We start from the raw sequence: 26,024 nt of genomic DNA, 5'->3' as shown, positions 1-26,024 counted from the left end.
AGTAGTAACGTAATTGCCTGTGAATGTCCAAAGAGTGCAGGAGTCTTTCTCCTTTGTTCTGGGGATTTGGGAAGAAGGTGGGCAAGTGAATGGTTTGGTTTAGGGCCACACTGGATGCCACCTTTGGCATAAAGGAAGGATTAGTTCATAGAGAAACTCTGTCTTGATGAAAAATGAGGAAGGTTCCACTACCATTAGTGCCTGTAGCTCTGAGACTCTACTAGCTGAGGTTATTGCTAGTAGTAGGGCAGTTTTCCATGAAAGAAATTTTAAATCAGCTGAAAAAGCTGGTTCAAAGGGCGGCAGTGCAAGCTTTTCCAGGACAAAGTTGAGATCCTAAGTAGGTGTTGGAGCTCTCCTTGGTGGTATTAAGTTCTTAGTCCCTCTGAGGTACTGTCTTAGGAGTGGATGTGAAAATAAAGGAGGATCCGTGCTGTAATGAGCTGAAATTGCTGAGGCGTGGATCTTAATAGATGAAAAGGAAAGTCCTTTGTGTAACATCTCAGTTAAATATTGTAGAATCTGAGGGATATTCGGCTCCAGGGGATTTAGGCCTTTAGCCTGGTTCCAGGTGCAAAATCTTTTCCATTTGTCTGAATAGGTTTTCCTGGTGCTGGGCCTCCTGGCCTCCAGAATGACATCCATAACAGCTTTGGATAAAGGTGTTGGCTGGTTGTTTAGGTAATTTGCCATGCAGCCAGGTTTAAAGTCTTGAGCTGGCTGTGTAGAATCAGATTGTCTCACTGGGTGAGCAGGTGAGGGATTTGTGGCAAAATCCATGGTGGGCCCTGGGCCATGTTCCTTAAAATTGGGTACCAATGCTGACGTGGCCAGTCTGGTGCAACGAGAATCATTTGTGGCCTCTCTAATCTGACTTTCAGCAGTACCTGTGCTAGAAGAGGCAGTGGAGGGAAGGCATACACTGTTAATGTTTTCCAACTGAATGAGAGGGCGTCCACTTTCCATGCTAGTGGATGGGAGGTCCTTGTGCAAAATTTTTGAAGTTGGTGGTTGTGGGGGCTTGCAAACAGATCTATGTCTGGGCGTCCCCATTTTTGAGCTATCATTGCAAATACTTGTGGATCTAGTTTCCATTCGTGTGGATCCATGATGTTTCTGCTTAGGTCGTCTGTCAATGTGTTTTTCTTTCCTGGCAGGAATTGTGCTTGTAATTGAACCTGGTAAGACAGTGCAGTGTTCCACAAGGTCATTGCTTGCCTGCATAGAGGGTAGGAATGTGTGCCCCCTTGCTTGTTTATGTACCACATAACTGTGGTGTTGTCTGTCCTTATTAGTAGTTGTCCTGGGTGAAGAAGGTCCTTGAAAGCTGTTAGGGCATTCTGCACTGCTAGCATTTCTTTTTGATTGATATGCAGGTGTCTCTGATCTGTAGTCCATTTGCTCTGAATGCACTGTCCTGCCATGTGTGCTCCCCAGGCATAGTCCGATGCATCTGTTGTCATAGTTTGCCTGGCAGTGGGTAAGGTGAAAGGCTGACCCTTGTTGAGGTGACATGCCTGTGCCCACCATAGAAACTCCTGTTGAAGGCAGGGAATGAGTGGTATCATTGTTTCCAGGCTATGGCTGTGCTGAGTCCATACACTTTTCAGGTACCATTGTAATTTCCTCATATGCAGCTTTGCAAATGGTATTAGTAGTATGCAAGATGCCATGAATCCCAAGGCCTGCAGAATTTTTCTTGCAGGGAGTTGGGTCTTTGTTGCCATTATTTTGAAATATTGAAACAGCTGTCGTTGTTTGTCTGGCGTGAGACAAGCCATCTGGGCTGTTGTATTCAAGCTGGCATCCAGGAATATTATGTTTTGTGAAGGCACTAGTTTTGATTTCTTTTCGTTTACTGTGTACCCTAGGCAACTTAGAAGGTGTTTGACAAATGCCAGATGCTGTAAAAGAATGTCCTTGCTTTCTGCTTGAATAAGACAGTCGTCCAGGTATGGGTATATTTGAATTCCTCTTTGTCTGCAGTATGCAATCACTGGTGCCAGGCATTTTGTGAAGACACTGGGCGCAGTAAATAAGTTAAAGGGAAGTGCAGAGAACTGATAATGCGTTGAACCTGCAATGGAGCAGAGGTATCTTCTGCAATTTTGTCTGATAGGGACATGCAGGTATGCCTCCTTGAGGTCCAAAGTGACTAGCCAAGCATTATTGCCCAGCATGGGAAGAAGCTGCTGTAGTGTTAGCATCTTGAATTTTGGTACTTGCAGATAGGTGTTCAGAATTGAAAGATCCAGTATGGGTCTCCATGCTTTGTCCTTTCTTGGGACTAGGAAGAGTCTTGAGTAAAATCCTTGTCCTTGCTCCTGTGTAGGTACCTGTTGAATGGCTCTCATGTTCATGAGAGCTGTAATTTGTTTTTGTGCCTCTGCCCATTGATTTGGTGGCAGGTTTGGCATTCCTTTGATCCTTGGTAAGGTACGAAAGTGGAATCTGTATCCTTGAGAGACAATGTTTAGAACCCATTTGTCTTTTGTGATGATGTGCCAGATGTCTGCAAAAAATGCTAGTTTTCCTCCCAAGGGTGTTGCCAGGAGAGATTTGCTTGGTAGTTTGAGGATAGAGTCATTGTGTCTGCCTTCTGCTAGCTTGGGGCCTGTCTTCTCCTCCTTTCTGGGTAGCAGAACCCCATTGGCGAGGTTTGTAAGGGCCCTGTGACTGACCTCTGCCCCTTGGGCGTCTGTATTTGCCCCTCTGTGATCTGTCTGAAGCTGGAAAGGACCAGTTTTTGTTGGCCAATTTCTGCTGAAGCGAGGGGGTTGTACCTGCAAGAAATCCTTGACCGTTTGCATAGATTTAGCCTTATCCTCCATTTTCTTTAAAACCTCTTCTGCTTTGACACCAAATAATACATCCTGTTGTAAAGGTGCATCTAATAATTTTGCTTTAACATGGTCAGGGAGGGTTTGCTCTTTTAAACAAGCATGTCTATATACAGGGTTGCCAGACGTCCCTATTTGGGCGGGACTGTTCCGGTTTAAATCCCGGCCAGCCTCCGCTTTGTTTGTTTTTTTTTTTGATTGTCCCGTATACCTGGCATACGGGCCAATCAAAAATTGCTAAACACGGAGCTTCTTGTGTTCCGCATTAAACACGAGAAGCTCCGTGTTTGATTGGCCCATATGCCAGTATACGGGCCAATCAAAAATCGCTAAACATGGAGCTACTTGTGTTGAATGCGGAACTGCAATGCATTAAACACGAGAAGCTCCGTGTTTAGTACAGAGCTACTGAGCGAGCTCAGTTCTTTAATGTGGAACTGTGTTCTGCATTAAAGACCTTTTTTTTTTTTTTTTTTGGTCTTCACTTGCCGTGAGAGACCTTCTTTTTTTTTTGTCCCTACCTGGGGGGCTGGAAATCTGGCAACCCTGTCTACATATGACAGAGCCAGTAACAGCTGCTCTACAGGAAGCTTCCAATGAATCAAATCCGCATTGTAAAGTATGCTTGCCCACCTGTTCAGCTGCATGCAACAGATCCTGCATTTCCTTGAATTCAGACTGTTCTGAATGTGTGCTCATTTTTTGTTTTAACTGAGACATCAGGAATTGTTGATATTTCAACATGTGAAACTGGCAATTTAATGCTCTCATAGCCAGAGTTGCAGAGGTGTATATTTTCTTTCCCCATCTATCTAGGGCTCTGGAATCTCTTTCAGAGGGCACAGGATTTTTAGCCATAGAAGCTTTTGCTCCCTTAGGACCCTGGGAAATAGTTTCTGGGTCAGCTACAGGGCTTTTATAAAGGAATTTGTGTGAGTCAGGTACTCTGTAGTATCTGTCTGGTTTGGCTGGAGCAGGAGGTAGAGAGTCTGGATTTAAACTAGACTCCAAGTAGACATCATCCACAATATCTAAAACAGGAGGGATAGCAAGAGGTCTGTGCTGGGGTAATAAAAGGAACTCTCGGAGCCTTTTCTTAGAATCTGAGTAATCCTGGCCTTCCCAGTGGAAATGTTCCTTCATGGTATGTAATGTTTCCCCAAAGGAGTAGTCTTCAGGGGGAGATGCTGGGGGAATAGAGTCTTCAGCATCAGAATCCTCATAAGGTGGAAAAGTGTAATCCTGTTCCTCAGAAGAATCTGAGGAGAGAGAGAAACCTGGTCAGAGGATGCATAATCCTCCTCTTGTCTTGGTATTTTATCAGGAGGGGGATGGGAACCCCTGATAAGGGTAATTAAATCTTCAGCCATCTTAAGCATCTGTTTCTTAGGCATGGGGCCTTGACCTGTAGACTGATGAACAGTTTTCTTAGGTTTTAAAGGAGTTTTAAGCTTAGCATAAGATTTAATGGTGAGTGTAGTTGGTCTGAAGACACCTTCTGCAACCGAAGATGCTTCCTCTGCACCGGTGTCTAATTCTGCTCCGGTGTCGATAGATGGTTGTGTCAGCCTAGTAGACTCCACTTGGGAGTCTGCAGCTGTCTGGGGTTCCAGCTCTACGATCGTCAGGGGCTGCGTAGGTGCCTCACTGAAAACCGGAGAACCGGCGACAGGCCCAGCTGAGGCCTCGGTGTCTGGCTTATTCCTAGGCTGCCTGTCCTTATCCTTGCGTATTTTATGAATTGCGGTCGTTGGCTGCTCCGATGGCATGATATAATTAAATTTCCTACCAAAGTAATGCCGTACAAAGTCAAAACGGCATTTGATAGTGCGTTTATTAAACCTAGCGCAAAACCGACAACCTGTGACGTTGTGGTCTGGGCCTAGGCAAGGAATACAATAGGAATGGAAGTCCTTATGATGTATTTGCTTCCCACAAGAAATGCAATTGTTAACTTTTTCTGACATCGGACTGAGGCAAGAAAATGTTCCCCAATGGGGTACTTAGCTTTATTGAAGACTTCGGACTGAAATTCAAATCGAAAATCTCAGGTGTCGACCGACCGGCACTTGCGAACTGCTTCTGCTTCGGGCACTGCGCGGCAAGAAAGACTGAAGAAAATGGTATCGGATGCCTCTTATATACCCCTGGCGCACTGACGTCAGAGAAGAAGTGACAGCAACCGACGCCGGACCAAGACTTTGGAATTCGGGCCGACCGCGGGACCGCCTGACGGCAGGATAACCCAATTGTGATTACTGCAGCAGGGTAACACGATGAACATCTATGGATCTCTGTCTTCCTGAATCACCACTAGCAATTCTAGTGTTAGGTTATGTTTGCCTGTGTGTGTTTTTTTAAACTGGGGTGAGGCGTCTTTTTAGTGGAGGTCTAGAAGAATTGTCTAGGTAAATGACTTGCTCAAAATTACACAGAAAGCAAATAGAGACTATAGGAGTTAAAGTCAGGAATATAGGATGAAGAACATGTACCACTAACTGGACAAGTAGGAACACACACCCACACTCACACACACACACACACACACACACACACACACACACACACACACACACACACACACACACACACACACACACACACACACAGACACACACACACAAATGCTTAAACTCTGTGCTTGGTATTGTGTTCCATCTTTCTAACCAATATGCCTAATATGCATGGTCCATCTGCCATTGGGGGCACATCCCGCAAAATGGTCCAGTCAAATCAATTCATGATGAAGGATAATTGATTTCCTGTAGTCTAACCAAGCTTAACCTTGACTGTCTTCAAATTCTTTTGGCTACTACACTCTTTGACAGCTCTCTGTTGAAATGCTGGTACTCAAAATGTTGAGTACCAATAAGCTGAAAAAAAAGACCAAAAACACAGGGGAAGAGAGAATCTTGAAAATTGGAGGGGGGAGTCCCCTGCACCCCTATGTGGGGGGCAAGCCCCCCCCCCTGCAAAAATGTATATATACTAACTCTAAGATAGCTATACTTTGGAGAAAAGGAATATTTCAAGAAATGGCATCTTGGACTTAGCATACGTAAGCCCGTTCTTTTGGCCATTCAGTCTCCTTATTTTGGGACTCGCTCTAGAAGGTCCTGACATTTGAAATGGTTACTCTTCTTGAAACTTCTATGTCTACAACATGGTTGTAGACTTCTTAGGCTACAACAAACAGCTCAAAGTGATTATTCCATATTTGCCACACAATACCAGACCAATTTGAGGCTCATTCCTGCTTGGCTTATAATTAATAGGATGGCCTAATTCTTCATTTTCTACTAGAAAAATAGACAGAAATGAAGAACTGCTGTGAGTAGAGGTTTCAGTCTACATCCAAACTGCTATAATTTTTTCTTCTGTAAAGAAACATTTCCCGAGTATAGGCTGAGTATAGGTTGATAGGAAAAAAAAATAAAAAACAAACAGAAGGAATAGTTGTGTAAAATATTTACTTTACATTTGTTTACCATGTTTGTTAGCAGGTTACCATGTCCTTCTCTTCACTGCTGCAGTATTCTTAACCTGAGAGAGCTCTTGCCTGAAGGCAATTCAATGTCATCCAGTATACAAAAGTCTTATACTACTGTAGGATATGTGGGACGATGCATGTAGGTTACTGTCAGATGTAGGCCATAAAAGCAACATCTGCACATACCATTCTCAGAACTAAATGTCCCAGGAGGAATGCCAGACTAAGGATATACAAGGTCAGTACACCCAAACAAAACAATAGACTAGGGGGGAAGGAGGGAGGGATATAATACTGCAGCACTGAAAAGAAGGACATCTATAGTTGCAGTAAGATTTTACACAACTATTCTATGTCCTTCTATTCACTTGCTGCAGTATTCTTAACCTGAGGGAGAGTGCCATAGCTCAAGAAGGAAGGGAGGAGGAAGGAGCAGAGCAACTTTCAATGAAGCCATGTAAAATAGCTTTAGTAAACCCGGCTCTGGATTTGGAGATGCCATCAAGTTTGTAATGTTTGGTAAATGTAAGAATAGAAGACCAGGTGGCTGCTTCAAGGATGGCACTGTTATCCAAGCCCTTGAAGAATGCCTTAGAGGAAGCCATAGCCCTGGTAGAGTGGGCTTTCATGGATGAAGAGATTATCTTTCCATGGAGGGTGTAACAAAGGCAAATAGTCTTTGAAATCCAAGAAGAAATAGTCTGCTTGGAAATGGGTAAACACAGAGACCTGGGATAAAAGTTCACAAATAGCTTATCAGATTTACTGATAGCTTTAGTCTTGTCTAGGTAAAACCTAAGTTGTCTGCGTACATCTAAGGAGTGTAGTACCTTCTCACTGTGGTTTTGTGGAGACGGGAAGAAGATAGGTAATTGAATGGATTGATTAAGGGATAAGTCATTAACACTTCTGGCATAAAGGAAGGATTTGTTCTCAAGGATACCCTATCCTTATGAAATACCAAGAAGTGTGACACCATCATAAGGGCCTGATGCTCCGACAGCCTTCTGGCTGAGGTCAAGGACACTAGTAAAACAGTTTTCCAACAGCAATGTTAGAGGGAGGCCGAGTATGCGAGGCTCAAAAGGGGCCAGGGTCAGTTTTTCTAGAAAAAAATTAAGGTCCCAAAGAGGAGGAACACGTTTCCTGGGAAGCCTAATGTGAAGGAATTTTTTCACCTCAAATTTGGATGCTAGAGGGGGGAGAAAGAGGCAGACATGCAGAAATGGCTAACATGTGTGCTTTGACAGAGGAGTAAATCAAGCCAGCAGAGAGCAACTCACACAAGTAAGACAGAACCACTGGGATTCGCAGTTCTTAGACAGACACCAGAGTGAAAATCTTTTCCACTTGGAAACATAAGATATTCTTGTATTGGGTTTTATGGCCTCCTGCAAAATCCTGAACACATCCTCTGAGAATAGGTGTCTTAAGGGGATTCAAATCCTATTACCCACAGGGTCAGGTGTATCATTGACAGGTGTGGATGTATTAGAGATCCTTTATTCTGTGTGAGTAGGTCCACTCTGTGAAGTAACTTGTGGTGATGACCCTTGGATAAATGTTGAAGGAGGGGGGAACCAGTGCTGTTTTGGCCAAAAGGGAGTTACCATCAAGATTTTTTGTTAGTCTTGTCGAATCTTTAACAGGGCCTTTGGTATTAGAGGAAAGGGAGGGAATGCATACAGAAACATCCCCTTCCAAGAGAAGGACAGGGCATTGACCTTCCAACACAGAGGACATGGGACTCTGGCACAAACTTTTGGAAGTTATCTGTTCAGTGGGGAGGCAAATAAGTCTATTTGAGGAATACCCCACTGGTGTGCTATGTCTAGGAATGCGTCCCTGTGAAGCATCCATTCATGGAATTGAGTGAGGGATGTGCTTATGAAGTCTGCCACGAGATTCTGGTTGGAGGAAATGTACACAGCCTGAATAGTCATGTGGTACTGGGCTAGAAATTCCCATACCAGAAGAGCTAAGGGCCAGGAACATCATCTTGTAGAAATTGATAATATCTTTTCTGGACTTCAGAAATTTGGGAAGTATCCCATTTAAAGTGTTCTACCATTTTAAGGAGAGTTTCACCAAAGGATATCTCTTGCATAGGGGAGTCAGCACTGGCTGACTCCTCTTCAGGGGAAACATATTCCTGGGGAGAAGGGATTTGTGCAGAATACTTCAGAGATTCCTCTTCACCATAGGAAAAGTCATCAGATGAGTCAGTGCCCCTAATCCTTTTTTGAGAAGGTTAGTGAGCAGCTGTAGGAGCAGGCTGAGATGAAGGTGGTTTGACTGCCATGAAGGCCTGAAACAAGCTTTGAGAAAAGGCCTGCCAGTCTGTAGGGGCCTCTCTAGTAGGGTCAAACACTTAGTCTTTTTTTTTTTTTTACAGGAAAAATGATCCTCTGCAACGTCGGAGGACTGGATGAAAGTCTACATTCAAATGTATCTGACTTAATCTCTTCTCTTACTTGGGTGCAAGGTACCCCCATAAAACCCTCAGTACTTTTGAGCCTAGGTTCTCCCATGACATTCTGATTAGACATCTGTTCTATCTTCACAGTCATGCTCATGGCCAAAGTCAAGGCGGCCTCAGAACTGGGCTCAGCCTGTGAATCTATGGCTGAAGTCAGACGAACCTCCAGGTTGACAAGCACCATGTGAGAAACGTCTGATGTTGGAGGTGCAGCAGAAGCCATAGGCTGAGGTTTCTTGGCCTTGTGCTTCACCGGCTTGGTGTCAGACCCTGAAGTACCGTCTATATGTTTAGCTAGTAACTTAAGCCATTGGTTCTCTAAATATATAGCAAGAGAGGAAAGCCTGCTTCTAAGGGTCTTTGGAATGAAGGACTGGCAAATGCTACAGGACTTGTGATCGCGGTTAGGGCCTAAACAAAAGATACACTGAGAATGGCTGTCCTTTTGTGGAATTTGTCTTCCACATTGGCACTTGCCCTTCCTGGATGACATAACTAAAATAGTAGTAAGAGAAAAAAATTCCCCAACGGGGAAAGTCGCAAATGCTGAAACTATCAGACCAACAGACAGAATAGTGTTCTGACTAGCGGCAGATAAGTTCTGAGGATGGTATGTGCGTATGTCGTTTTTATGGCCTATGGCTGACAGCAGCCTCCATGCAACATGTCATGTACACTACAGTAGTATAAGTATTTGGTATACTGGCCGGTGCTGGGTCGCCTTCAGGTGGGAGATCCCTCAGGTTAAAAATACTGCAGCAAGTGAATAAAATTACATCTGTCATTTGCTCATCCTGCTGCTATGCGAAAAGTGTAAAACTGTGACTGAAGCACTCTGGAAAGAGCCACACACCAATGAAAACTGTAAACAAAATAAATCATTCCTTTGAAGACCAGCCGTGTCTAAATTGTCACCCTCATGGTTGAGCCAGACTGCCTCACTTGGGATCTTCTCCCATCTATATTTAACTCTTTTTTTTTTTTTTTATTGTGGAATATATCTTTGCCTCTTCTAACTTCATCTTTAGAGTATTTCATTGCAAAGTATTGGCCATCAGTCAAGGAGTGAGCTTCAGACAAAATTAGGGAACTTTTTAACTTACAGGAGAAACAGGCCATAGAGAGTTTTATGGGCTTGGCCTTGAAAGCAGGATTTCATACTGTCTGCTCTGCATACAACACCTGTGGTATAGTCTTTAAAGCCACAGCAAAAGGAACATGTCTGTCTCTCTTAGGTCAGGCTATCACATTTCCAAGAGAAGTCTCTCCTAAGTTAGGCTATCACATTTTCAAGAGAAGCTTAAAACTTACTTCCTTAATGGAGTAGATTTGGTAGATGCTTTTTCTGAATAGTGAGAACATGGGACAAATCTTTTAACTGAAAAAAAATGCTACAGCCATGGAGTATATTCTTAGTATTGAGAGGAATCCATGCTGGACATGTACACTGTATAGAAAATGCATATCTGGTACTGCTTAAATGACAGCAATACTTGTGAACAGAAGTCTTACTATACCATGTTATGGACAGTAGATGGAGATGTTGCACAAGATTTTGCAGCTAAACAAGTCAGTTTATCTAGGTTATTAACAGTTTTTAGAATTATTTTGCTGGCTGCCTGTACATAAGAGCATGCTTGCATAATTCTGGCATTGCTTTGTGGTTAGCTTGGTCTTTTTGGATATATATTCACTCTTTTCACAACTTTATTGCAATATTTTGCTGCAGTGGGATTGTGAAATGTAATGCTGGCCGGCATAGCTAATATATATGTAGGGATCAAGACTTTTGAGTTTCCATGCACATGCAGCATCAGATTGGGGGTCAGTGAGTGATGGAATTCGGTGGCGGACACTAAGTGGCACTCTTAACGGGATACAGCTTTGTACACAAAGCAGCATTATGGAAAAATCTGGCAGTCTGGGTGAAAGCTGCTAATTCATTTAACTGTGGCACTGATTTACATTCAAACAAGTTACTTGATTTCCTGTTTTGGAGTTTTTTTGTGATGAAACTGGTCTTTCATGACAGTTCTGAATATAGCTCAGTCAGTCAAGCTACTAGAGTTTCACTATTTACTTCATGATGGCTTGTATAACACAGGTACACATAGCCTGTATTAAATGCATATAAATGTTTATTTATAAATCATTGGGGGCTGGTTCATTTCAGTGGTTGGAACAACAATATTGTTGGTATGGATACTGTGGCATTTTTGTGGTTTTAAACCACTGCGTCGTGCACTACTTTAGCAATCTCTGAACTTCTTGGTGGACCACCTTAAGTTGGTGAGGAACATTTGAAACTTGAGAGCTGTTGGCTTCCTAACTCTTATTATAAGAGGTTGCTGGAGTTTTGTTTTAAGGATATTGGTTTAAGGAAATTTTATTCATTCTAGCTAATACTGGGACCATTTATTTAACAATGGTTACAATCTTCTTGTTTAATACTGTGTTTACTTCATGTCTGCAAATGATGTTTACATCACAACTCACTTTTATTTCTGTTTACTGTACTTTAGTTTACTGAGAGTACCTGCACTTGGGATAGCATTTCCTATTTTCAGGATTTATATAATTTCTTGTGATATTTATCCACTCATATTCTTCACTTTCTTTTATGTAAACAGCTTAGAATGACACACTCTATAATAAAACTGAAGTATAATCTAGGATGATGCATGAGAGTGAACTGGTAAAATCCTGTTGCTTGCACAGTGTTGCTAAAAATGTATAGGGAAGATAAGGTAAAGTATAAACTCATATATGATGAAAATGGTGTTTTTTATCTTTCCAGACTACCCACACTTCCGAAAAAAAAAACAAAACAAAAAAACATAGAACTTATATAGCAGACATGGTAGGGTACAAGGTCACACAGTTAACTTACCCCATGTAGCTTCATGTAGAGCCCACAGGCATTACACACTGGCTCCCCCTCTGCATTACGCCTCCATAAAGTTGTGGTTGTTGTGTGACAATTAGCACAGGACAAGCCAACACGGCGTGAAGCTGACTGCGAAAGAGAGCATAGATGAATTGCTGTAAATCTGTTTAGGCTCTTTCCTTCAAAAGCAGTCTTGTCTGAAATGATTCCTGTTCTAAAGAGATTCTGCACCGTGATATATACTTGAAAACATGCAAAACTAAGGCACTCAGGCAATGAACACAGCATGAAATCTACACCTTGCTTACCATAGCAGAGACAAATAAACCCACTTTTTTAACAATTTCCACAATTTTCATCTTCTCTACTCACAAAACCTGTAATTACTTACATTTTATGACATTACATTTTTTATCTAAAAAAGCTGAAACAAAAGTATTTACGTATTGAACCAAAACTAATAATGACATCATTAGTTTAATAAAATGTTGTAGTATACAGTAAGGGAAGCCATATTAAGCCATTTTTCATGTTATTTATTTTATGTCTGGTTTTAGAATTAAGGCTGTGTGTTAGAACTTTATCATATGAATCCTGAGTTAAAACAGGTAATCAGAAAAAGTTTCAGTGAAAAAAAAACAATAATTGTGAAAAGAGACGAAAATTTCTACACTTACATGGATGAGACAGTGACTATAAGGCTTTGTTCTGAGTGGTTCTTTCCCTGCTATTAATGGTTTATTCTGCATCTTAATTGGTTGTTTAAAATGTTGAATATTTTCAAGGGAGAGGAATTTGATAAATCCAAGCAAGTTTAAATAAGCAAACTGCATGATAGAAACATGCATCAACATCAGTCACAGTTTCATGAAGTTTATGACCTCACCACAGTTATTGCCAATGTATATAGTTTGCATTTAAAGGGTCTCGGATTTAAATTTTACTGCTAAATGCATTGCTCTGACTCGTCACATATTTTTTACCCGTTCCTCTTATTTTTAGTTTCTGGTAAATCAATTTAGGCTTACATTCATCAATAATAACCACATATTAGAGCTTCATACTTCCTTTTGCTCAGAATATGCCTATTCATAAAAAAAATGTTGTTATATTAACTTTTTAAGTGAATTAGAGTAATAGTTAAAAATGTTCCTTATTTTGAGTCTTTGACACCCCCCCTCCCCATTACTTTTGGGTTTGCCCAGAATTCTTGAAGAAGGAAGTTGAGTGGTAAGGGGAATAGGCAGCAATTGACTAACTTGATTTAAAACATAGTTTGTTAGCATAGCAGGTATGAGTAATTAGGGGCTTCCCTACCCACTCTTGGGAAGAACTTCCCTTAGTGTCAGTAGCCTGCAGAAAAAAAAAAAAAAGATGAATGGCACAAGGCTGAATGCTTTTCTCCACATTAAATCATTGCTGGAGTGATTTCTAATTGTTTGCCAGCAATGATTCACTTTTTAGGGAGATTTCTCCCTTCTTCAATTTTTCAGCTGTGAAGTGTTGGTATACATAAGTTCAGGGGTGCAGGGGGGGGGGGAGGCTGCCACCCTTCAAAAACAAAAAAAAAGAGTTTTTTCACCCTCCTGATTTTCAGCCATTTTTTTTTGTTCTTTTGAAGTGTCGACTTATTAGTAATGACATTTTCTAAAATATTCCCAATATGCGAGTGCTTAACTAAATCTTACAAACTCTTGCTCTAGTTACAACATTTAACGATGAGCAGAATTTGCAATTAAAAACTCCACAGCTCTTTTCAGGGAAAAGAAACAGCATATTTTCCTCAATAAACTCTTTCCTTTGATGACTATGCCATATGTTTATCATGTTGTATTTTGTTTGATTTTCAGTCATGCAGGATTAAACATCCTCTGACATCTCTGAAGTCATAGATTGTACATGTGTAATGTCTCATAATATATTTCCGATTTCAAATTTTAATATGGCTATTAATGTCTCAAGTCAACAAGAAGGCTAATATAACTAATAAAACAATGTTCCACAATGGCCTGATTTGACTATATAAACTGGACAGGTGTTATTAATTATTAAGAAGATGATACCTTTTTTTCTTGGCAAACACATATGCACATCAATCCATAATATTTAGCCTTATTAAATGGATGTAACAAGGAAAAGTAAACACTCAGCAACTGCTAATTTTATTACTTTTGGGGAAAAGTTACTTTTAACTTTTAACTCTATTTTTCCTGTGCGTGCCTGAACATTTATATGTTACTTTCTTCTCTCAGAAATAATGATTCTTGAGAATGAGAAAGATAGAAGCTTTTCTGTGGGAGGACAAATGATATCTTTCTAGATGTTTTTAGTTAATGTCAGTCTTAGTTGTGCATTCTTAAAAGAAAAAATTATGTCGTGAAAAGTGATTTAGGGTTATACAATTGCTTCCTAGTATGTGTATGTAATTGTATTACTTGATAGCAGATGGTGGTTTCCAACTCTAAGGAATATTCAGATTTGGATGAGAGAAGGTAGCAAAGAAAAAAAAAAAAAAAAAAGAAATACGTTTGAACACTGTTTCATTTGAAGAAGAAAAAGCAGACTCTGGCAACCATTCTCCAACTTTCTGGCTAATCTTGGAACACAACTTTGGCAATGCTCACTGATAAACTGAGCCCAAACACAGGTATGTGAAAATTTGTAAGCCTCTTCAAGTTGCAGTACTGCTCTTTAATTTGCCAGGCAGTGCTTGTGTGGGTGTCAAGGAGAAACAGCTCAAACTGTATGTTCAGCTATGTCTTCTCTATCTATGAAATCGGCTGTAATGTGTACATTTTGAGAGAAAAAAGGATTTGTACCAGTAACAAGAAGAATTAAAACAAAACATAGTGCTGTTTTCATTTCTGCCCAGAGGAAAGGTGAAGTTCATCTTCACAACAATTTCCCTAACTAAAGGAAACTCTTGCTGCTTCCAATTCCATGGACTGCTTTGGCAGGAGATCTAAGTGTGCTGTTTGTCAAAGCACATAACAGTGGATAAAAGACTGCCCACACAAAACTGAACAACTGAAGTTAGTATGGGAAGCTGTGAAATAAGGGCCAACTTCAAGTATCTGACTGCCAGATGCTCAAAAGACCACTGCCTCATAGGCAAGGAATCAAACATCTTGTAGTTTGCATGGGCTGCCACTCATGTTCGAGCTTGAATCTGTTTTAGTGAAAGGTGTGACAGCTGGGTGGAGACAGTGCTCATGTTCAAGCTTGAATCTATGTTTGTGAAAGGTGTGGCAGCTGGGTGGAGAGAATGCTTGTGTTCAAGTTTGACTCTGTAATTGTGAAAAGTGTGGCAGCTAGGTGCAAAGAATGCTCATGTTCCAGCTTGAATCTGTTTTTGTGAAAGGTGTGACAGCTGGGTGGAGACAGTGCTCAGGTTCAAGCTTGAATCTGTGTTTGTGAAAGGTGTGGCAGCTGGGTGGAGCGAGTGTTCATGTTCAAGTTTGAATCTGTGTTTGCGAAAGTTGTGACAGATGGGTGGAGGCAGTGCTCATATTCAAGCTTGAATCTGTGTTTGTGAAAGATGTGGCAGCTGGGTGGAGAGCGTGCTTGTGTTCGAGCTTGAATCTGTGTTTATGAAAGGTGTGGCAGCTGGGTGGAGAGAGTGTTCATGGTCAAGTTTGAATATGTGTTTGCGAAAGTTGTGACAGATGGGTGGAGGCAGTGCTTGTGTTCACGTCTGAATCTGTGTTTCTGAAAGGTGTGGCAGCTGGGTGGAGAGAGTGCTTGTGTTCAAGCTTGAATCTGTGTTTGTGAAAGGTGTGGTGGCTGGGTGGAGAGAGTCAAGCTACTGCAACTTACCTTAACATGTATTCATGTTTGAGCAGGATAAATGCAGCAATCATAAGGAGGGAGTCAATATGGTGGGATTGTAGCTTAGGTTTTCAGGCAGTAACTGAGAGGGGGGTTTAGATTCAGGGAGTGGGGGTATTTTAGGGTTATGGAGCAAGAGTGTACTTTTTGGTTCAGAGAGTAATTTGGGTTTTTAGCCTTGAAAAGACTGACATGTTAATGGACTGTGACTACAAGAAGTTTCAGCAGAATAAGGAAGTATTAAAGGCAGAAACAGAAACTGAAATACAGAACAGCAGAAGGGAAAGTCATAAGGAAATATCTGCTGATTATCAAAGAACCTGTAGGAAGAAGGGAGAGAGATAACAGAGGCGTGATCATGAGATTAGATGTTGTGATGCCCGTGCACTGGCCCAGTAATCAAGGAACCTCAAACCTCACCACTGACATCAGTGAAAGGCATCCACATTGGGAAAGATAACAAATACACACACAGTAAAGTACAATGTCCCTTAAGAGCACACAGAGATCACAGTCAGTCTGGGGCTTTCTCCCTTTCTCTCCAGATCCCCAATAAGACTCTCCACTGGCACAGCTATAGGGTACAGATCTCAGCCTAGTGGTCAAGCTAAAAACTTCAGAACCCTCTCTGTCCAACCAGTACTTCATGTCCCTGCCGTAGTAGCTGACACACACGCACACACTCTCACACACACACACACACACACACACACACACACACACACACACACACACACACACATGCACACACACACGTACACACACACGTACACACACACACACACACACACACACACACACACACACACACACACACACACACACACACACACTTTATGATATGAGTTATATGCAAACACACAGACACTCCTGAGGAAGGCTGGCACAGGTTTTCCAGCTATGCCTCTTCCTGCCAGTCTATAAGGTAGTACCAGCTGTCACCAACCACTAATATCACCTACTAATAAGGCCCTTACCAAAGGGTGCCCAGTTTTACTGTGCAATATTATTATCCAAATAGTAAGTGTGACTGAGCAACAAGACTATTGGAGTGGCTTTGTACAGTATCACTATATACATGCAATGCACTCTAGACCTTAAATCATCTCTACACAAAGTTAAAAGGTTTAAAAATATTTAATAATAAATAATAAAACACAAGACAACACTTCTTACTAAAGTGCTAGTCAAGAGTTCAGAGATCACAGGAAAATGCTTAAAATAATACAGTAGAATCGTTCTGACATCATTAATAGTTCTGACATCAATACAGAAAACAGCTAGACTAAACTTACTATTTCTATCTAAATCTAAGAGCAATCACAGTATTAAATAAACTTACATATAGAGCAAAAACAGAGTACTGGTGAGTTGTTGTCAGCTTTAGACAAAATCCAAAATGCTCTCCCTATCTTTCTGAGACAGTCTTTTAAATTGATAATACATCACTACTGACTCATTTTAGATTACATCATTCTTCTCTGGTTTCCCAGGCTAACAGAAACTCAGAGTTTAACTTAGCTTTGATCTTGCACCTGGTCAGGAAACCACAGCAATTAAAGACATTATATATGTAAAATCTAGCAATTAACTCTGGTCTCAAAACAATAGAAAGAATCTGCTGGTTCAGACATCACAGTTTGAGATCAGTCATACAAGGCTTGACTTAGCTTTCTTCCAGCAGAGTGCAGTGTTATTACATTTTTGATGTTCAACATTTAATACAATTTTCTTCCATTTAAGAGAACAGGCCTGTGGCTTATATTAATATTTACAAATGACAGAATTATCTGCAAAATTCTATCTAGCTAGGCTGGCAGCCTTCACAGATGTCAAACCAGATAATGTAAAATATAAGTACTTAAGGAATATCATGCAGATTTATAAGATATATCACAACTGTAGAGCATGCTGTATATGTGTTTATAAAAACTCATTTTGCAGACTTAATAAATGGGTACATTGGTAGTAAGATTAAAATTAATGGAAGCATTAGATTAGAATTATCAGAATCAAAAGATGGACATACGTAACAGAAGCATTAGGTGGATATACTGCTAGTAAGATTAAGTTAACAGAAATATTAGATGGGTACATTGGTAGTAACATTAAAATTAACAGATGCATTATATGGATATATTGGTAGTAAGATTAAATTAACAGAAACAAAAGGCAGGAGTTAGAGATGGACGTGGCAGAATTAAAGATGTTAAGATTTGCATTGGGTGTGATAAGGATGGACAGGATTAGGAATCAAATCATTAGAGGGTCAGTTCAGGTTGGACAGTTTGGAGACAAAGCCAGAAAGGCAAGATTGCGTTGGTTTGGACATGTGCTAAGGAGGGATGCTGGGTATATTGGGAAAAGGATGCTAAGGATGAAGCTGCCAGGTAAGAGGAAATGAGGAAGGCCTAAGATAAGGTTTATAAGTTCATAGGTAGGTACTAGGCTATCGGCCCAAGGGCCTAAGTAAGCCTAGCCAACAAGGTTCCCTGGTTTACACCACCCAAGAAAGTTATTTTCTTGTGCCACTGTCAAGCAGAGCCACAGAAGTGATCCCCGGGTATTTCCTATTTCCCATCCACTCATCAAGATTTTTCTTGAAGAGTGCTAATGAGGAACTTTGCTTGACATAGATGGGTAGCTTGTTCCAGAGTATGGAAAGTCTCTGGGACAGGAATCTATCCCTCCAGAGAATCTATCCCTCCAGCATGTCCTGTTTATTGTGGTGACAAGGTTTAGGTCCCTAGAATGTGTAGGGATTGGGATTTCTTTAGGTGTAGCATGTCCAACAGCTCTGGGTTTGACATAGCTTTATATGTTAGGCAGAGATCACCTCAGAGTAGGCGATATGCTATGGAGTAAAGCTGGAGTTTTTTGAGACAGTCAGTGTAAGGCATCTGTTTGAGGCCAGTAATCCTCTTTGTCAGGTACTTCTGTGGTCTTTCCAGCTGCTGCAGATATCTTGTGAGGTACATTCCAAAAGGGGCATTGTACTTTATAATGGTAGAGGGGAGCAATGACCTCTTTTTTCCTGGATGAGAACCCTTTTGTGATTAGGTGTGCCACATAGAAGGACTTCCTGACTACTGTGGCGATGTGATTCTCAAAGGAGAGACTACTGTCCACCTGGGTCCCATGGTCTCTTATCACACATTCATTGTTAATAGACTGCTGCCTATGTGGTAGTTCATGGGTACAGAGTTTTTATCAAAGGGGATGATGATACAATTTTTGCCATTGAGCTTGAGGCCATGGCTCTGACATCAGGCATCTGTCTCAGTGAGGCCCTTCTGTTGGATGTCCACATCATTTGAGGACTCGACTATGGCTCCTAGTTTGCAGTCATCTGTGAACTTCATTAGCCAGAGGCCTTCTGTGTTAGCCTGTACTTTAGAGAAGTAGATACCAAACAGGAGAGGTCCCAGGACTGAACCCTGTGGTACTCCACTTGTCACTGGTTTGAAGTCAGATTTGGAGTCTGCAACTTTTACAGTGTGGGTTCTGTCAGTGAACCAGTTGGCAACCCATCTTGTGATGTAGGGATTTATACCTAGTTTAGTGAGTTTAGCTATAATTCCAGAATGGGGGATGGTGTCGAAAGCCTTGGTGAGGTCAAGATAGGCTGTGTGAGCCAAATTACCCTCATCTACAGCTTTGGTGACTGCCTCAAAGAAGTCAGTCAGGTTCAGAAGGCATGATCTGCCTTTCACAAACCTGAACTAGGTGGGGTCCAGAGTTTGGAGGTTACCAATGTCTTTGTTTATGAGTTCCATGATGATACGTTCCATGACCTTGCAGACCAGGCTCATCAGGCTAGTAGGGCGATAATTCCCGGGGTCAGTGGTGGCTCCCCCTTTGTGGATTGGGATAACTGTTGCTGTACACCATGCAGTGGGCAGAAAGCCTGATGTGAGGCTATGATTGAACATGGTGCTTAGGTGGGGAGTCAGTTCATTCTGAAGATCGTGTAAAACGCAGCCTGGGATGTTGTCTGGTCCCATGGATGCTGTGTTTTTGGCTTTAGAGAGTGCAGCTTTTACCTGCGTAGTTGTGATTACAGGGAATCTGCATTCTTCCTGTATAGATATGGGCCCTTTAGGGGGGTGAGAGGGGGGTAAAGTTAGCAGTGAACCTATCTGCCAGGATGTTGGCAATATCATTTGGTTCTGTAATTTTCGTGCCATTGTGCTGTAACTCAAGCAGATCTGGGTGTTGCCATTGAGATTCTTGACATAGCTATAGAATGCTTTGTGGTTGTCCTTAGAATCAGTGGCGATTTTGTTTTCATAGCTAGCTTTGGGGGATCTTATAAGGGATCTCAACTTCTTTCCGAGGCTGACCAGGGAGCTCCTCCACTCATGGGATTTTATTCTCTTTTGCAACAGTTTCTTCCTTCTATTGTACAGTTTGTTTATGGCAGGGGGCCACCAGATTGGCTTCCTTTTTTTGGAGGATAGCATCTTGGTTCTGTTTTGGATAGCACGATCCATGCACTCATGTAAGTCCTTATAGAGTGCATTTGTGTAGGATTCAGCAGTCATAACTGTATTGTCCATCTGCATGGGTGTCATGAAGTTTGCCACTTCTGTCTTACGAAGCATGAAGTTGGAGTTGGAGAAATTTTTTACCATGGTTTCCTTAATGGAGGGTGGGTGCGGAATGTGGATATCTAGGGTGATTAGCTTATGGTCAGATTGGACCAACGAGGAGTTGACTTCAAGTGGAACACCAGTCAGTCATGTTGGTAATGACTAGGTCTAGGATATTGTCACCCCTAGTGGGGGTGTGGATAAGTTGATCCAGGGCACTGGAATTTATGAATTCCAGAAAGCAGTGAGTGAAGGAGTTGGTACACGAGTAGATTTCCCAGTTAATGGTGGGGTAGTTGAAATCATCCATTATTAGGGTGTTTGGTTGAACCCCAATATTTTCCAGTATATCAAGAAAAGAGGAGTGGGGATCCTGGGGCATGGTGGGGGATCTTTAGCAAGCTACAGTTTGGATTGCAGTTTTGCCCAGAGTTAGTTGCACTTGGATAACCTTGGATGCATTATGCTGAGCAACTAGCCTGGAGGTATGACTATCCTTAATGAATATGGACACACCTCTGCCTTTGGTGTTATGGTCCAGGTTAGATGGGTGAAAAGTGTGGTATGAGTTATAGCCTGGTAGTGTAGGGGTGCTGTCTGGATCCTTGAACCAGGTCTCAGTTACTGCACAGATATCGATGTTCTCCATTTTAAGGAGTACCTCAAGTGAGTGCTTTTTGACATTTAGACTTGAGGCACTGAGTAGCATTACCCTCAGTTTTTGCTTGCCTGTTCCTGTTATGGTGGTGGTGTTATGGATGTGGTGAGAGAGGACATGCAGGTGGTTGGTGCGATAGAGCAAGACGCAGAGGACAGGAAGAAATGGAAACAGATGATCTGCTGTGGGAACAACTGAAAGAAGAAGAAGATTAGATGGATACATTGGCAGTAGCATTAAAACTAACAAAAGCTTTAGATGGATATGCTGGTAGTAACATTAAAATTAACAGAAATATTAGATGGATACATTGGCAGTAGCATTAAAACTAACAAAAGCATTAGATGGATATGCTGGTAGTAACATTAAAATTAACAGAAACATTAGATGGATACATTGGCAGTAGCATTAAAACTAACAAAATCATTAGATGGATATGCTGGTAGTAACATTAAAATTAACAGAAACATTAGATGTGTACATTGGCAGTAGCATTAAAACTAACAAAAGCATTAGATGGATATGCTGGTAGTAACATTAAAATTAACAGAAACATTAGATGGATACATTGGCAGTAGCATTAAAACTAACAAAAGCATTAGATGGATATGCTGGTAGTAACATTAAAATTAACAGAAACATTAGATGGGTACATTGGCAGTAACATTAAAACTAACAAAAACATTAGATAGGTACCCCCCACTTAGCAGTGGCAAAGGAAACAGAAGAATACAACTTAAATATTATAGAAAATACAGTATCTGGTGATCATTTCATACACAGATGATTTAACATGATTGAAAAAGATGATGTAGCAGTAGGAGAAATAATATAGACATTTAAAACACAACTAAAACACACGGGAATGAGCGTAAGTACAGAAAATGTACAGGATGTAGTTATGAAGGGGAAACAGAAAGGAATAAAGGTATATAGAAAAAGGTCTTAAAATTAATAATTACTTTAAGAAGCAAGACATATACAGAAGAAAGAGTTCTACTAGAAAAAATGGAACCCAAGTAGATAGTCAGCTTTCCTTTGATAACCATGTTGCCAAGGTGGTTAGAAAATCCTTCTATGTGACCCATCTGATCATGAAAGGGTTCGCATCAAGATCTAAGGATGTAGTGATGCCCCTCTCCTCTTCCCCCTCATAAGACCCATAATTGAGTACAATGCACCAATTGGAACGTACCTGGCTAGGCATCTCCAGCAGCTGGAGAGATCACATAGGTACCTCACTAAGAGGATTACTGGCCTCAAACAGTTGCCCTATGCAGCACGATTGAAAAAAACTAAGGCTTTTCTCTGTTGTATACCGCCTTCTCAGAGGCGATCTCTGTCTAACATACAGAGCCATGTCCAACCCAGAACTGTTGAACATGCTCCATCTTGGCAAAACCAAATACACTCGAGCTACATGCTCTAGGGATATAAACCTCAGCACAACAATGAATAGAACATGCTGGAGGGATAGATTCCCTTCGCAAACACTTCCCTTGCTATGGAACAAGGTCCCGATCTACATAAGACAGAGCCCCTCACTATCACTCTTCAAGAGGAACCTTGACGAGTGGATGGGTAACATAAAGTTCACACCAGGGATCATACCAACAGCTCTACTAGATAGGGGCCAAGGGTACTAGCTGCTAGATCAAGGGCCTAGGGAACTAACCAAAGGGGCGGTGAATACCGCACAGCATGGCTGGGCTAATAAATGCCTTCAGGCAGATAGCCAAGTACCTTCCTATGAACCTATGAACCTATGAAGAAGAAGCAGTGAACATTTGTTTTGTATAGAGACAAGAACCAGTGATATATAGATGGCACAACTATATCAACTATTGGGCAATAGTGTAGCCAGAAAGAAAAGAAAAGAAATTGCAAGGAACAATGTAAAACAAGCATAAATAAATCATAGAAAAATAGACTTCAGAAAAAAAATGTTAGTAAAGACAATGGGATGTATGTATGACATTTTGAAAAGATAAAGGTTGTGGCAAATAGATGACAATTTGAATATAACCTTGTTAAATTATAGCAGGTTAAACTATGTTATAGAGGCATACATCAGTTTGTCTAGTAAAAAATTGAGATACTTCTGAAAAGATGACAGCAGAAGTTATTTTAAAGAAAGAAGAAAGGAAAAAATCAAGAATATGGAGCTTTGGAAATGGATGCATGCCACATTGCTAGTATGGAGAGAAAGGAAATGCAAGTTAGAAAGCAACAGCTTATAGGAATCAAAAAGTGGCAGAAAGAAGAACATTACTGAAAATGTAGTCTCAGTGTAAAAGAATGGAAGGGTTCTAGAAATGGATATTATAACAAAATGTTACACAGATATGCAACAGCAGTTTTATCAAGTTGAAAGCTGACGTACGTATGAACACATGATAGCATAAGGTAGTTTTAAAGAAGGAAGTCATAACGAAACAAGAATATAGAGCTTTATTCTAGAGACTATCACATGCCACACTGCCAAAAAAGAAAGAAATTAAAGGTAGAAAGCAGCTGGGTATGTGAAATAAAAGGATGTGATAAAAAGATGAAAACTATTGAACACATGCTCTTACAATGTAAAAAATAGAAGTGTTCTGGAGAAAAATTAAGAAAGATTAAAAATTTGAGGTTTAGAAAAATTGTTATGAGTACTAATCTTCATGGATGTGATAATAAAACACAGGAAAGAAATGGGTAGAAATATTAGCAGGTGACTGGCACATTTGGAAATGTAGATATGAAGACGGCGTATGCAATGAAGTGTGGGAAAGCAGAAAGAAAATATGGCAGTAGTTATGTAGAAACAAAACAGGAATGGAAAATGACAAAATACATTTTTGATTTTGACTAAATTATTGTACTTCTATTTTTTTCCTTTCTTCTTAACAGTGTTTTTGGATTTCTTTTCATACACATAGAAAAGCAATGCAAAACTATACTCTATAATAGTATGTGTTAGTGACTGACAGATTGTATTAATAAGACAATACTCTTCCTAATAACAGTCAAGAGATTTTTTTACACCCACCTCTGCTGCCACTACGTTAGGTAGGTAGAACTCTGGTTGATAATATCACCTTTAGCAGACCGCAGTATGCTTTCTTCCTCATGTCTATTTTTTTTTTGCCAAACTGGTGCATTTCTGCTTAATGTACTTCCTAAAGTGACAGCTCACTCCTGAACTCCACTTAGATATTTTTTGTGGTTAGCTACAGAAAACCAGCATCCACAGATGCTGACATTAAATAATTCCTTATCTGTAGACTGGATAAGAAAGGAAGTTTAGTCACTGTGATACTACAGAAAAACAGCCTCCATGGATGTTAGTATAGCAATAACCCACGCCTGGGTGTGGGTAATGCTGGATTTACCCACGGTTGGCATGGTTTGGTTCGGTGAGCCCGAGGACCAAACAAAGCCACACGTTGGTAAATACAGCATTACCCACACCCAGAAGTGGGTTATTGCTATTATACCATGACATTATTTAAGAAAAGAAACTATTACTTTTCTTAAATAATGGCATAGTATAATGCTTGTTTACTGCCCTTCCGCAGATGTCTGGCATCCGCGGCAGTTCTGATGTACTGCGCTTGCGCAGTACATCAGAGTTGTAAAAGCAACGGAGAAAGCAAGATCTCCGTTGCTTTTTACTGTTAGCTATGTTAAATGGATTTAGCATAGCGAGACAGTTTTAAAATAAGCAACGGAGATGTCCGTTGCTTATTTTAAAACTGTCTCGCTATGTTAAACCCATTTAACATAGCAAAACAGTAAAAAAAGCAACGAAGATCTTGCTTTCTCCGTTGCTTTTTTTTAAAAACCTGTCTCGCTATGTTAAATGGGTTTAGCATAGCGAGACAGCTTTAAAATAAGCAACGGAGATCTCCGTTGCTTATTTTAAAGCTGTCTCGCTATGTTAAACCCATTTAACATAGCGAGACAGTGTTTTAAAAATAGAGTTATACTAATGGAAAAAAGTCCGGGAGACTGGACCTTTTTCCATTAGTATAACTCGATTTACAATGTGCACGCTGGCCAATCAGCATGCACGTTTTGGGGGGGTCATGGTATAATATTAAATAATTCCTTGTGTGTTGACTGGTTATGAAAGGAAGTTTAGTTAGAGTGGTGATATTAGAATGCTAATCCTTAGCACTAATTTCTGTGGTCCTTATTGCCATGACGTCCTGTACATAAATAACTGAAGCAATGTTCAGTACACTTCAGGATTGTCCTTAGCTTTGGTACAGAAGACTATTAACATTTGTTCATGTGCACCAAACACATGCTTTACACAGAAATTAGAAGTTCAAATATTGCAGGACCTAACTAGGTATTAAAACTGCAGATTCTGAGGCAAAGACAGATGAGTATTGTAAGTTATTCTCCCTAGTTTTACTTTTGTGGAACAAAGACTTGCTCTTTACATATTTATAGTTTACCGGGCATATTTTTTTCTGGGTATGTGAGTCGTACCACAGTACAACAACATAAAGCTTTATGATATTTCTACATGGCAGAAATCAGTAGACTTGTGAAACAAACATTGATAATGTGCTGAACTTTTCATCAGAAAAGACATCAGTCATGTTGGCATGTCGGATCACAACTGTGTCAAACAACATTAATGATTTGATGCGAACAGCTAATCAGAATCTTCAGAAAACTTAAGAAAACTTAAAATAAATGGACATGCATGCATGCAGAATTCTATGTCCAATCTGTCTAACATGTTTAAGTAGTTCTATGCTACCAGTATCGAGTCATGCCAACCATAACAGACAGATTGTGTGTGTGTGTGTGTCTGTGTGTGTGTGTGTGTGTGTGTGTGTGTGTGTGTGTGTGTGTGTGTGTGTGTGTGTGTGTGCGTGTGTGTGTGTGTGTGTGTGTGTGTGTGTGTGTGTGTGTGTGTGTATGTGTGTGTGTGTGTGTGTGTGTGTGTGTGTGTGTGTGTGTGTGTGTGTGTATGTGTGTGTGTGTGTGTGTCTGTGTATGTGTGTGTCTCCATATTTTTCATCAACCAACAATCTTTTTGCTCAGCTGCAATGGATGTAATATAAGAAATGTCATGCTATAAACTGATGGCTGACTTGCCATCTGCCACTTGCTTGAACCAGCAAGTGCACTACCTTCCACTAGCCTAATTATAGTAAATGACATAGCCCTACTACAGCATGATCTTAATAAACTATATAGTCCTTCCAGAACACTAGCTCTGAGCTAAAATCCCCACCTTGTCCCTAA

The 26,024-nt window shown here is 40.7% G+C and overlaps 1 protein-coding gene across 2 annotated transcripts in view; it reads right to left on the bottom strand.

Annotated features, from left to right (window-relative positions):
* GATA4 (GATA binding protein 4) overlaps positions 1-26,024 on the bottom strand; it is a 427,254-nt gene that overhangs the window by 125,476 nt on the left and 275,754 nt on the right. The window contains exon 4 of one of the 2 annotated variants that reach the window (XM_044062377.1): positions 11,700-11,825. The exons of the other annotated variant lie outside the window; for it this stretch is intronic. Coding sequence (XP_043918312.1) covers positions 11,700-11,825 — 126 coding nt within the window. The remainder of the gene's footprint in view (positions 1-11,699; positions 11,826-26,024) is intronic. 2 annotated transcript variants of the gene reach the window in all.

Source organism: Protopterus annectens, chromosome 2.part1 (genome assembly GCF_019279795.1).
Source record: "Protopterus annectens isolate FY-2018-M chromosome 2.part1, PAN1.0, whole genome shotgun sequence".
NCBI classification, from domain to species: Eukaryota; Metazoa; Chordata; order Ceratodontiformes; family Protopteridae; genus Protopterus; species Protopterus annectens.
Note: the sequence above shows the minus strand (reverse complement) of the source record. Positions and strands in the feature narration are given on the sequence as shown.